The following is a 14,577-nucleotide window of genomic DNA, read 5'->3' as shown; positions in this document are numbered from 1 at the left end:
GGGCCAGGAAGCTCAGGATTAGGGTGAGGAGTTTGTGGTGGGGAGACCACATTCCAGGTTGCCCCCAAAACTGAAACCAACTGGCCATTCTTCAGGTTGAGTCCGACCAACCTGATGGCAGATTTAGCAAATAAAAATACAGGATCCCAGTTAAATGTGAATTTCAGATGAACCACAAATACTTTTTTAGTGTAAGTGTTTGTGTTGTCAATCTTTGTAACCCCATGGACCATAGTCTGCCAGGTTCCTCTATCCATGGAATTTTTCAGACAAGAATACTGAAGTGGGTTGCCATTTCCTACTCCAGGGGACCTTTTCAACCCAGGGATTGAACCAGAGTCTCTTGCATCTCATGCATTGGCAGGTGGATTCTTTACCACTGTGCCACCTGGGAAGCCCTTTTTAGTATAAGTATGTCCCAAATATTGTACGGCACATACTTAAAACACTTCAGAACTTTTTTGTTCATCTGAAATTCATGTGTAATTGGACATTCTATATTTTATCTGGCAAGCCTAGATGGCAGGGAATAGCTTTGACATGAAGTGAGGGGTGGGTTTTTTTTTTTCCATGTATACAACTCATAAATCAATAGTTTAAAATCACAGTTACTAGTTTAGACATATTTTATTTTTAATTTTTTGACCATGCACAGCATGTCAGATCTTAGTTCCCCAACCAGAGATCAAACCCACATCCCCTTCATTGACAGCGCAGAGTCTTAATCACAGGACCATCAGAGAAGTCCCCTGGGCATATTTTATTTTATTTTTTAAAAACCTTTTTATTTTGTATTGGGGCATAGTCAACTAACAATGTTGTGATAGTTTTAGTTGAACAGGGAAGGAACTCAGCTATACATATACTCGTATCCATTCTCCCCCCAATTCCGCCCCCATCCCTGGGCATATGTTAAAAAGAGTTGCTGTACTGACTTTAACCCTTCATTTCTAAGACCCTTGATCTTGTGATGATCTGCTTAACTCTCTGGGGGTGTCTAGCTTCTGTCTCTCCCATCTGAGCCTCTCGCTCAGGGAGTTCTATTGGCCTTGCCATTTCTGTTCCAGGAAAACCGAAGTGAGAGCACAGTCGCACTTCAGTCTATCTTATATATCTTCCTGCATATTTGGAAGTCTATATCTCAGAAAGTTGACTTCGATTTTATTCCTGTTGGTGGATTACAGCCCCCCAGAACTTCCCTGTTCTGCTGGGGCTGTGGAGTGGGACAGGCAGGAGATGGAAGATCCTCAGATACTCCCTGGAATCTTCTAAGCCTCTCTCTGCAAGCTGGGGTAATGATCAGGGTGGTGCTAAGAAAGAGAAGGGGAACTATGTTTCAGAGCAAAACACTGTGCTAGGTACCCTACAGAACTTATATGATCTTCATTACTACTCTGTTTGGTAGGTGTGGCTATTATCCCTAATTTGCAGATGAGAAAACGGAGGCTCCAAAAGGTTTTATTTGCCTAAAGTTACATGGGTGATAAATAACAAAGGCTGATTCAAACCTGGGTCTCTCTGACTCTAAAGTGTGGTTTTCTGTGACACCTGCTGTCCTAAGAGTTTGCCTGGAGATGTCTTGGCTCTAGGTGTCAAAAAAAAGTCTTGGTGTCAGGCAGACATAGGTTCAAGTCCCACCTCTGCCACTAGTCAACAGTGAACAGGTGACAGAACTGACCGACGGGAACCTGGTCGGAGGCAGGAGTGGAATGGTGATGGGCCTGGGGATGTTTAGGTAGGAGAGGGGAAAATGTGAAAATAGAATTGTCTCCAAAAATACTCAACAGGATGTCATGTGGGCAAAGGATGAAATTTTTTCTGCTGGCCTCCCACTGCTTCTGTGTACATTATTTAATAAAATCTTCATAACCTTCCACCTCCCCTTTATAGGGGACAACCCCGATTCAGGTTAGATCACATCACTCGCAAGTGGAAGGACAGAATTTGAACCCAGATCTGACTTCTGCCACAACAGGCTGCCTCTTGGTGCTGATGGAAAGTAACAGCTTGGTCTTGAGTCCTGATCCCTGGCTATATCTGGCTGTGTGACCTTGGACAAATCACCTACTCTCCTGGGCCTGTTTCCTCTTATGTAAAATGGATATAATAATGCTGGCTCCCAGACAATGGATTTGAAAAGTGCACCAGAAGGCACTGAACACACATCCAGTTATGGTTATATAACTAGCTATCATCCCTTCAGAGAGTGAATTCACTGGAATGAGGCCATTCACTAGGATGGGGAGTTTCTCAGGTGCCCCCTGGGACTGGAAAAAGAGGGACACAAATGGGAAGAGGGATTGCCTTATCCCTCAGTGACCATGTAACCAAGAATGGAAGCCTATTCTAGTTTCTCCCTGGCTGGGCCATCTCATTTTAAGCACTGAAGTTTGAGGTATAGAGGGGTGTTTCCCAAAGTGTAGCTGAAGAACCACCTTATTCAGGGCCACTGGGGGTGCTGCTTTGTTTTTTTTGACTGTGCCACATGGCAGGTGGGATCTTTGTTTCCCAACCAAGGATTGAACCCGGGTCCCCTGAACTGGAAGCGTGAAGTCTTAACCACTGGATCATGAGGGAAGTCCCTGGGGCACTGCTTTAAAAAACAGATGTCTGGTCCCCAATTCAGAGTCAGGCACACGGCCGAGGCATCTGTATGCTCAGCAAATGCCTCATGTTACTCTGATGTACTCACAAGTCTGAGATTCATTGTTCTGAGACAATAACAGAAGAACTTCTCCATGTCTCCCCTAGAAAGAAGGCTGTCTTGAGAGGCCAGGACGGACGAAGTGGGCTCCTTCTTTGTCTGCAGCACTCCCAGTCTTCCAGAGACAGCATGTCAGAGGGGGTGAGTACCCCCGTGGCCCTGGGGCTCCCCTCTGTCCACCTTCCCTCCTTCCTTCTCTTCCTCCCTGTTTCTCCATTGTCTGCTCTCCTCAGGGTTATGGGCAGTCACCCCTCAAACCTCTCGGTGGTCCCTGACCCCCCCTGCAGGGAGGAAGTTCAACAGTGACCTTGGGCAAAAGCGCTAGCTTCGGGTCTGAGCAGACCCATTTGGCTGGCTTGCTCAGGCTGATAGGGGCTTCTCCCTCCTCAGGCAGGCACATTCCGCATGGTCCCTGAAGAGGAACAGGAGCTCCGTGCCCAGTTGGAGAGGCTTACTACCAAAGACCATGGACCTGTCTTTGGCCCATGCAGCCAGCTGCCCCGCCACACATTGCAGAAGGTGAGGAGGCCTGGGGGTGTGTGAAGGGACAGGTAGGGAGGCAACAAGGGGGAATATATTGATTTATTTATTTGGCTGTGCCAGGTTGGTTGTAGTGTGTGGGATCTTTAGTTGTGGTATGCAGGAGTTGTTAGTCATGGTATGTGAGATCCAGTGCCCTGACCAGGGATCGAACCTGGGTTCCTCTCATTGGGAGGACCAAGTCTCAGCCACTGGACCATCATGGTAGTCCCAACATAAGGGAATAGTGATAACATCCTCTCTCCTGTAGAAGGGGTCCAGTACCAGCCCTCCGGGTCATTCTGGACCTAAAGGAGTGACTTGTTCTAGGGGCTATTCTGAAAGTCAGGGCCATGGCAGCAATTGGGTCGACCAGATATCCAGGCCACCCTATTCTAAGACTATGGCATCTATAGCATTCCTTGAAACCAAGGCTGGGACATAAGGCTTCTGGACCAGGGATCATCCTGGACTTGGACGTGAGGAACCCTGATTTGCAATGGCCTTAGAGAGCATGGACACAACTGCTGCCCCCAACTGAATAGGAAAGGGCCCAAGTCCTAATATCACAATGACTTCCAACTTGTTGTGTGATCTTGAGCAAACTGCTTTACCTCTTTGGGTCTTGTCTTTGGTATCTATGAAAGAAGGTTGTCGGACCAGTTCAGAGATGATCAGACTGTGGCAGAGCTGGCCTGGGGTTGAGCTGGCCCTGGGCTCCTGGCTTCCATCTCTGCTCCCTAGGCATCTCAAGGGAAAGTTGCTTCGAGTTCCCCCAGACCTACATTCGCCCCTCATGCCATCCAAGGAAAGAACAGCCCCTGGCATGCTAAGGATTTCTCCAGGCTCATCCAAGGGGAGGAATGTGAGGGAGAGGGCAGGCTGCCATCTGACTGGTATCTTTAATTGTTTTTGTTAATTAATGGTATCTTTAATTTTGAGAAGATCAGAAATGAACCTGGGACGCAGCACAGTGAAGCAATTAACAGTTCAACCTGATCAGGAGTTTCAACTTCAACTCTTTTTACCTGGGTGATCTTGGGCAAGAATATCTTGACCTCTATGAGCTTCAATCTGCTCACCCTGAGAAATGAGGGATAAGAATACAACCTTCCTGTGATGGACTGTGGCCAAGATTTAAAAACATCATGTATTGGACTTCGGGGTCATCCAGGGGCTAAGACTGCCCTCCCAGTGCAGAGGAACGAGTTCTATTCCTGGTCAAGGGAACTAGGATTTCAGATGCCCCAGCTAGGAGTTCGAATGTGTGTGTGTCAGTCTCTCAGTCATGTCCAACTCTCTGCAACCCCATGGCTCCTGAGGGCTGCAACTAAGACCCAGAGCAGACAAATCAATACATTAAAAAAAAAAAAAAAAAGTATCTACAGGACTTCAGTTCAGTTCAGTCGCTCAGTCGTGTCCGACTCTTTGTGACCCCATGAATCGCAGCACGCCAGGCCTCCCTGTTCATCACCAATTCCTGGAGTTCACTCAAACTCGTGTCCATCGAGTCAGTGATGCCATCCAGCCATCTCATCCTCTGTCGTCCCCTTCTCCTCCTGCCCCCAATCCCTCCCACCATCAGAGTCTTTTCCAATGAGTCAACTCTTCGCATGAGGTGGCCAAAGTACTGGAGTTTCAGCTTTAGCATCATTCCTTCCAAAGAACACCCGGGACTTAGCAGTGTGCTAATTCAGGGCTCCAGTAAGCATAGGCTATTGTGGTTAGAAACATTTAGACCTTTGGCTGTCTCCTGCAAACAAACCCAGGATGAGCAGTTTGACCTAATTTTCTCCAAATCTAACGGGCAGTCTGAGGGGCTGCCAGTGCTGATGCTCTCGTGGGCAGAGGAGCGATGGCACTACCTGCCGTGCCCTCTGCCCGTCAGCCGGTCTGGCACCGGAAGGAGACTCCCAAACCGCGCCTACCTGACTGTGCCTGCGCCCCGCCCCTGCTCCAGGCCAAGGATGAGCTGAATGAGAAGGAGGAGACCCGGGAGGAGGCAGTGCGGGAGCTACAGGAGCTGGTGCAGGCGGAGGCGGCCTCGGGGCAGGAGCTGGCCGTGGCTGTGGCGGAGAGGGTGCAGGGAAAAGACAGCGCCTTCTTCCTGCGCTTCATCCGCGCGCGCAAGTTCGACGTGGGGCGCGCCTACGAGCTGCTCAGAGGTGAGGCCCCAGGAAGGTTGTGGGGGTTGGGGAGTGGGAGGGGAAGGTCATGAGGGTGGCATGGACCCTCATCCAGGCACTGAGGAGACTGGCCACTCCACCTCCCTCCCATGCTCTATGAAGTGACTGTATCTGAGCCTCCTTCTCCTCATCTGTAAAATGGGTTTGTGAACTGAATAGTCTCGAGATCCTTTTCAGTTCAGACAAATGCGTGAGTCTGGCAGGACCAGATTCCTGGAGATCCGGCCCCTCTTTCCACTCTCAAAGAGCAGAACTTAGCCACCCAAACTGGGAGCCCAAGATGCGAGAGCTTCCTCTCCAACCCCTGCTCCCTCCTCGTCCCCACCGGCCCCTCCTAGGCTTTGGCTCTGGAGTGCTGCATGGAAGGTGGGTATGGGCCTGATTCCTCGCAGGTACTCAAACCTCGCAAAGAGTGGAATCGAAGATGGTGCCTGCCCTGGGAGTGAGCCTGGAGGAGGGAACCTCCCTGGCCAGGACAGTGTCCTAAGGGAATCAAGTCTTTGGTGCTGTTGGAGGGAACGGTGTCTGAGCAGGCGCTCAGCAGCCTAATGATTCTCCTTCTTCTTAAAAAAAATTTTTTTCACTATTCCTTTTGGGTTTTTTTTGGCTGTGGGATCTTAGTCCCCCCCCCCCCCCCCCGCCCCCTAGATATCCACCAGTGCCCCCCTGCAGTGGGAGCCTAGAATCTTAACCACTGGACTGCCAGGAAAGTCCTCCTAACTCCTTCCTTCCTTCTACAAATGTTAATTCACTGCTGCTCTGTGCCAACGGCTGTTTCAGGCCAAAGGATGCAGCCGAGAGCAAGGCAGACAAGAACTGTCCGCCCTCGTGGGCCTGATAGTCTACTGGTAGAAATAACAAACCAGACGAACAAAAATACACAGAGAAAAACAAGAGGTGGATATAAAGGATTGAGGGGTCGAAGTTTCAGGTGAAATGATTAGGAAGGCTCTAGTGCAAAGGAAACTTTCAAAGAAAAACTAGAAAGAAGTGCGAAGCCCGAGGAGAGAGCAATAAGGCAGAGGGTACAGCAAGGACAAACACTAGGTGGTGGGTGCCTGGGGTGTTGGAGGAACAGCAAGGAGGTCAGTGGCTTTCCCTTGGCAAATGCCTCCCAAACTCCTCTCTGGGCCTGGCACCTCCAGGGTCTGGTGGAGGAGACAACCGCAGAGAAGAAGGCACCCACTCAGGATGGCTCAGGATGGGGTTGGTGGAAGTTCCGCTGAAATTAGAAGGGACCTCTGTGTCCTGCCTGGGGTTTGGATTTTATCTGGGGGTCATTTCCCAACCCCTGCTCAGCTAACCCTGTGCCCAACTGAAACACCCGTGCTTCTACTCGTGGGAAAGAGAAAAATAACCAGTAGCAGCTGTCCTATGATTTAGGATTATACCTTACGTTTGTACAGTTTACTAATGGCATTCTTACCTGGAAAAATTCATGCATTTTTTCTCACTTTTTATTTTGTATTAGGATATACCCAATTAACAGCATTGTGATAGTTTCAGGTGGTCAGCAGAGCAACTCAGCCATCCTTCCCCCCGAGCTCCTCTCCCATCCAGGCTGCCACACAACTTTGAGTACAGTTCCCTGTACTAGACTGTAGTGTACCTGGAATCTTGTTTGATTACCACAGCAACTTGGAGAGATAGGCTAGTATTATCCTCCTATCTTTTGGAGGGGAAACTTGGGGCACAGAGAGGTTGAGTACCCTGCCGGGTTATACATAGCATGTGGATGAGGAGCCAGGCAGAAGCCCGGGTCTTTGCATGCCCACCATGTGCCACCCCGGGAGGGGCTGGCTCCCTGAGGGGCCTCCTCTGCTCCCCCTCTGCCAGGCTACGTGAACTTCCGGCTGCAGTACCCAGAGCTCTTCGACAGCCTGTCCCTGGAGGCCATCCGCTGCACCGTTGAGGCTGGCTACCCTGGTGTCCTCTCCACTCGGGACAAGTATGGCCGAGTAGTCATGCTCTTCAATATCGAGAACTGGGACTCCGAAGAAATCACCTTTGATGAGGTCAGTGGGGGCTCGCCTGGTTCCCTGCCACCCTCTGGGTTGGGTTCCCTTCTCTAGATCTGGTCTCCATTGGAACCTCATTCCTGGCTCCCAAGGAGGCAAGGTTTGTGAGGGAATGTCTGGTAAACTCATGGCACCAAGCCCTTTCCAGGCAGGAAGAGAAGTCCGTGGATGTGCCGTGGCAGCTAGAAAACCCAGCAGCTTTGCAGGCAGGGCCCACTGGCCAGTACATGGCTGCCCCTGCATCCCTACCGAATGGGAGTGACAGTTGTGGGCCATGGGCTGGGACCAACCCTGCCAAATGCTGAAAGCTGAGAGCAACACAGAGAATAGGGCTTAGTGGACTGTGGATGGGAGAGATTCTGGAAAGCATGGGTTCCAATCTGTTAAGCGCCTGAGTTCTTTGCATTTGTGTATGTGTGTGATTTCACTTGCCAAGCCCTTAAGAGAGCTGTCATAGTTGGGGATATAGGGTTCATCTGGGGAGGATGTTGGCATGTGCCACCAAGCCTTAAAGAAAATGTACAAACTTATTTTAGAAAATGCCATCTAGTTGTCACAACAACATGTATTTAAAAGTTCATCTTTCCCCCCAGTGACTTGAGATGCCATCTTTATCATATTCTGCATCTTCATAGGTACTTGGATCTAATTCTGGACTTTCTACTCTGTACCATCGGTCTGTCTTTTCATGCTCCACACTACTTTAATTATATAGACAGTATCAGCTCAGTTTAGTTCAGTCACTCAGTCATGTCCAACTCTTTGTGACCCCATGGACTGCAGCATGCCAGGCCTCTCTGTCCATCACCAGCTCCAGGAGTTTGCTCAAACTCATGTCCATTGAGTCAGTGATGCCATCCAACCATCTTATCCTCTGTCGCCCCCTTCTTCTCCTGCCTTCAATTTTTCCCAGCATCAGGGTCTTTTCAAATGAGTCAGTTCTTCACATCAGGTGGCCAAAGTATTGGAGTTTCAGCTTCAACATCAGTCCTTTCAAAGAATATTTCGGACTGATTTCCTTTAGGATGGACTGGTTGGATCTCCTTGCAGTCCAAGAAACTCTCAAGAGTCTTCTCCAACACCATAGTTCAAAAGCATCAATTCTTTGGTGCTCAGCTTCTTTTTATAGTCCAACTTTCACATCCATACATGATTACTGGAAAAACCATAGCTTTGACTAGACAGACCTTTGTTGGCAAAGTAATGTCCCTGCTTTTAATATGCTGTCTAGGTTGGTCATAACTTTTCTTCCAAGAAGCAAGCATCTTTTAATTTCATGCCTGCAGTCATCATCTGCAGTGATTTTGGAGCCCCCCAAAATAAAGTCTGTCACTGTTTCCACTGTTTCCCCATCTATTTGCCATGAAGTGATGGGACCAGTGGATGAAGCACAAGCTGGAATCAAGATTCTGGGAGAAATATCAATAACTTCAGATATGCAGATGAAAGAGCCTCTTGATGAAAGTGAAAGAGGAGAGTGAAAAAGTTGGCTTGAAGTTCAACATTCAGAAAACTAAGATCATGGCATCTGGTCCCATCCCTTCATGGCAAATAGATGGGAAAACAGTGGAAACAGTGGCTGACTTTATTTTTTGGGGCTCCAAAATCACTGCAGATGGTGACTGCAGCCATGAAATTAAAAGACGCTTACTCCTTGGAAGAAAAGTTATGACCAACCTAGACAGCATATTAAAAAGCAAAGACATTACCTTACCAACAAAGATCCATCTAGTCAAGGCTATGGTTTTTCTAGTAGTCATGTATGGATGTGAAAGTTGGACTATAAAGAAAGCTGAGCACCAAAGAACTGATGCATTTGAGCTGTGGTGTTGGAGAAGACTCTTGAGAGTCCCTTGGACTGCAAGGAGATCCAATCAGTCCATCCTAAAGGAGATCAGTCCTGAATGTTCATTGGAAGGACTGATGTTGAAGCTGAAACTCCAATACTTTAGCCACCTGATGCAAAGAACTGACTCATTTGAAAAGACCCTGATGCTAGGAAGGATTGAAGGCAGGAGGAGAAGGGGATGACAGAGGATAAGATGGTTGGATGGCATCACTGACTCAATGGACGTGAGTTTGGGTAAACCCCGGGAGTTGGTTATGGACAGGGAGGCCTGGCATGCTGCAGTCCATGGGGTCACAAAGAGTTGGACACAACTGAGTGACTGAACTGAACTGAACTGAACTGATGGGACCAGATGCCATGATCTTAGTTTTCTGAATGTTGAGTTTTAAGCTAGCTTGTTCACTCTCCTCTTTCACGTTCGTCAAGAGGTTCTTTAATTCTTCTTCGCTTTCTGCCATAAGGGTGGTGTCATCTGCATATCTGAGGTTATTGATATTTCTCCTGGCAATCTTGATTCCAGCTTGTGCTTCATGCAGCCCAGCATTTCTCATGATGTATTCTGCATATAAGTTAAGTAAGAAGGGTGACAATATACAGCCTTGATGTACTCCTTTCCCTATTTGGAACCAGTCTGTTATTCCATGTCCAGTATGGAATGTTTAATATCTGTTGGGATTAGGTCTGTCCTTAATGCTTCTCTTTTTCAGGTCTTTTCTAGCTATTCTTGCATGTTTACCCTCCCTAAAACAATTAGAATTAACTTGTTTAGCTCTAGGAGAAATGTCAGGAGATTTTTATTGGAGTAACATTAACATAACAAACGAGGAGAATCAGTGTCAGTATGAAAGCAACATCCATGGCCAGTGGCACCATCCACAAAAAGGGGGTGCCTTCCCTTCTATGAATACATTTTGAGCTTCCAGAAGTTTTTCAGTTTTCAATCCTTACGCACATTTGTCGTTAAAGTATTTATTTTATTGTTTTTGCTATTAGTTGAACTTTCTCTGCCATTATATCTCCTAATTGGTTATTTTTTGCATCTATGAAGATTATTGCTTTTGTCTCTTAGTTTCATATCCTAGTATTTTTACTGAATTTTCCTGTTATTTATGTTAGTCATACACAGATTTCCTAAGAATGTTATCATAATATCTGTAATTAGAGGACATTTTTCTTTTCCTTTTCTAGTTCTTATGCCCCTGAATAAAACAAAAACAAAACAAACCAACAACAAAAAAACTTGAACGCATTGGTCAATACTTCTTTGGTGGGGGAAGTAAGCATGCTTATTGTGTTCCTGATCCTACTAGGAATGCCTGTAGTGTCTGCTACTGAATAAGATATTGGTTTTAGGACTGAAGCATACATGTATCTGTTAAGGAAGAGACTTACAAATATTTTTTTCTGATTACATAAGTGATACCACTCATTTTAGAAAATACAAAAAAAAAAAAAAATCACAAATTTAAAATCATCCAGAATTCTACCATCCAGAGATTTCTACCACTGACATTCTTCCAAGTCTATTTTTTGGAGAAACCTAGAAACATACATGCATGCAAATGCATACAGACGTACACATTTTTTCTTATAAACATGGATCGTATTCTACAATAATATACCATGAATGGATATCTTTCTGTATCATTAGTCTTATATATCACTGTTCCAGAATACCCCATGGTGTGAATATACCATAATTTCACCAGTCCCTTATTGCTGGACATGTAGGTTGTTCCACTGTTACAATGGTATAAGGATAGACACTGTGGCATCTAACCATGGATATGATGCTGAAGATTATTTGATTATTTTCTTGGGATACATTCAGAGAGGTGGACTGTCCCAGCTCCAAGCCTGTGACAGATTACCTCTAATTTGCTCACTGGTATAGCTCTCCCCTTAAGACCGCTCTTAAACTTTTCTTTCTTTTGGCTGGGCTGGGTCTTCATGGCTGTGCAGGCTTTTCTCTAGTTGCGGGGAGCGGGGGCTACTTTCCAGCTGCAGCGTGCAGGCCTCTCAGTGCAGGGGCTTCTCTTGCTGTGGAGCACGGGGTCTAGGCGCATGGGCTTCAGCAGTGTGGCTCCCGGGCTCTAGCGCTCAGCCTTAGTGGTCATGGCGCAAGAGCTTAGTTGCTTTGTGGCAAGTGGGATCTTCCCAGACCAGGGATCAAACCCGAGTCTCCTGCACTGGCAGATGGATTCTTTACCACTGAACCACTAGGGAAGCCCTCCTCTTAGGACCTTGAGTCTTAGCTGTCCTTATGGCTTGGACCTTACAGCCCATTCACTTTGTGCCCAAGATCTTGCAGGCATACTGCTTCATCCTGGAGAAGCTACTAGAGAATGAGGAGACTCAAATTAATGGCTTTTGCATCATTGAGAACTTCAAGGGCTTCACCATGCAGCAGGCTGCCGGACTTCGGCCTTCCGATCTCAGAAAGATGGTGGACATGCTCCAGGTGAGGCCTCAGAACTCTGTCCTGCAGGAGCCTGTCACGGGTCGGGAGACTGAGGCAGGGCCCGGTCTTCTGGTTTAATGGTGCTGGATAATCACAACCCCAACCACAAACACTTCACGGTGATCCACAGTTTGCCACGTATCCACATTCATCAGTTCATTTACTCTTTAAAAACATTCTCTCCCTGTTTCGCTGCTTCATTTTACAAACCTGGAAACCTAGGCTCAGAGATTTGAGTGACTTCTCAAGGTCACACAGCTATCAAGGGCAGAGGTGGGACTTGAACTACACCTTCTGACCTGGAATCCCATTCTCTGTCCCCTTTTGTCAGGCTGTCTCCCTCTGCATGTGACTTTATCCTGAGAAAGAGATAGCACTAATGCCCCATGACAACTCACTCCTATATACTGTTGTATCTGAAATCCTTTTTTAGAATGAAAACATTGACAGACTTTATTTTCTTGGGCTCCAAAATTGCTGCAGATGGTTACTGCAGCCATGAAATTAAAAGACGCTTGCCTCTTGGAAGAAAAGCTATGACCAACCTAGACAGCATATTAAACAGCAGAGACATTACTTTGCCAACAAAGGTCCATCTAGTCAAAGCTATGTTTTTTCCAATAATCATGTATGGATGTGAAAGTTTGACTGTGAAGAAAGCTGAGCACTGAAGAATTGATGCATTTGAACTGTGGTGCTGGAGAAGACTCTTGAGAGTTTCTTGGACTGCAAGGAGATCTAACCAGTCAATCCTAAAGGAAATTCATTGGAAGGACTGATGCTAAAGCTGAAGCTCCAATACTTTCGCCACCTGATGTGAAGAACTGACTTATTGGAAAAGACCCTGATACTGGGAAAGATTAAAGGCAAGAAGGGAAGGGGACGACAGAGGATGAGGTGGTTGGATGGCATCACCGACTTGATGGACACGAGTTTGAGCAAGCTCCAGGAGTTGGTGATGGACAGACAGGGAGGCCTGGCGTGCTGCAGTCCATGGGGTTGCAAAGAGTTGGACACGACTGAGTGACTGAACTGAACTAAACTGAATCTAATCTTAAATCTGCTTTGCCTTGGAAAGGAGAGATGGGAGGTAAGGGTCACGGGAGGGGATGGAGGACAATTGTTGTTCAGTCACTTAGTCATGTCCAGCTCTTTGTGACCCCATGGACTGCAGCTCACCAGGCCTCCCTGCTCCTCACCATCTCCCCGAGATCATCCAAACTCATGTCCATCGAGTCAGCGACACCATCCAGCTATCTCATCCTCTGTTGTCCCCTTCTCCTCCTGCCTTCAATCTCTCCCAGCATCAGGGTCTTTTCCAATGAGTCGGCTCTGCGCATCAGGGCAATAAGGCACGACAGACAATAGCGTCCCTCTGGTCTATCACAGCTTGTAGTCTACTCAGCAGGCAGGTGGATTTGAAAAAAACTCGGTCACCTAAAAGCCAAGCAAGGCTACCTTTCCATTTCCACTCCACCTAATGACAGAGTCTTGTGCATCAGCAGGAAGAGGGTTGGGCTGCTTCTGGGGCATCCTTCTGTCCTGTGTCATGGGGAAGGGGCAGTGTAGTGGGAAAGTGAGTGGGAACCTTTGAGGTCATGGGGCTGTGTGGTGGGGGTGCTGTCTGTCCCTGCAGGATTCCTTCCCAGCTCGGTTCAAAGCCATCCACTTCATCTACCAGCCCTGGTATTTCACCACCACCTACAACGTCGTCAAGCCCTTCTTGAAGAGCAAATTGCTCCAGAGGGTGAGTGCATAGCTGCACAGGGAAGGTGCCCACTGATCGTCTGGTGTGTGGGTGAGTGAGTGAATGGGCTTGTAGCAGGAAAGGGTTCAGGAGACAAGAGGGATGAGGGTGGGGGAGGAGGGAACCCCACCTCCTCGGGCTCTGTATGAAGATTTGGAACTAAGTGGATCCCATGGACAGCACAGCAAGGAGGACTTTTGAGAAGGACATCACCAGGCAGAGATGGCACGCGTGCCTTTGGCCTCCTGTTCCTCTTCTCCCCCAGCCTCATCCTAGCGTACCCCCTTGCTCAGACCCATTTCCTCTGCTTCCTTGCAGGTATTTGTCCATGGAGAAGACCTCTCCGGCTTCTACCAGGAGTTTGACGAGGACATCCTGCCCTCCGACTTTGGGGGTACACTGCCCAAGTATGATGGCAAAGCCGTAGCTGAGCAGCTCTTTGGTCCTCGGGACCAAACTGAGAACACAGCCTTCTGAGAACATCTCCTGCCATCTGACCTGTAGTTAGCATCCTTAGGCCTCTCCTCAACTGCCCTGGACCCAGAATGCTGTGAAAAGGGCTTCCTGGGGTGACTGTGGTTTCTCTGAACCTTCCTAAGTTTGGGCGAACTCAGATGTCATTCTCCTCCCAAGCTGGGGGCCAATAAAAAAAGCAGGGGAATTTCCTGAACATGAAAAAGTGAGGATAGTTCTATTTCTACTGCCCCTGAAGCTTTAGGACAGACTTGGTATGGGGTTGAGTTTCAAAGACTCTAATCAAGCTTCTGAATGATTTCCTTTGTAATAAGAGTTTTACTGTTTAGGATCTGTGAAAATAGGCAAGGAGTCTGGTTTTAAAGGTCTCTTCCTCCCTAAAAATACAAAAAAATAAAAGATAAAAGAGGAGTAAAGTAAAAGTGTTAGTTACTCAGCCCAAATGAGGAGGGATATGAGTCCAGAGGACCTGGCAAGTATAGTGACCTTAGTGGCTGGTAGGCAGGTGAAAGGTTTTCCGTGCTGAATTATGCGGTGGAAGCACCCTTGACGTGGCTCCATTTTGGGGTGGTTGGGTCCTCCTCCTCTGATGTATGCAGTGATGGTCAGGAGCTTGGAC

General features: G+C 47.6%; 1 protein-coding gene across 1 annotated transcript; it reads left to right on the top strand.

Annotated features, from left to right (window-relative positions):
• The first annotated feature begins 2,833 nt into the window (after nt 1-2,833).
• Nucleotides 2,834-13,961, top strand: RLBP1 (retinaldehyde binding protein 1). Its single transcript, XM_068991545.1, has 7 exons — nt 2,834-2,845; nt 3,095-3,223; nt 5,184-5,388; nt 7,246-7,424; nt 11,579-11,737; nt 13,374-13,484; nt 13,803-13,961. Exons 1-7 carry the CDS (start codon nt 2,834-2,836, stop codon nt 13,959-13,961), a joined length of 954 nt encoding a protein of 317 aa, XP_068847646.1.
• Nucleotides 13,962-14,577: the final 616 nt, after the last annotated feature.

The sequence above is a fragment of the Capricornis sumatraensis genome, chromosome 19, assembly GCF_032405125.1.
Source record: "Capricornis sumatraensis isolate serow.1 chromosome 19, serow.2, whole genome shotgun sequence".
Taxonomy (NCBI): domain Eukaryota; kingdom Metazoa; phylum Chordata; class Mammalia; order Artiodactyla; family Bovidae; genus Capricornis; species Capricornis sumatraensis.
This window is presented reverse-complemented; position numbering and strand designations above follow the sequence as displayed.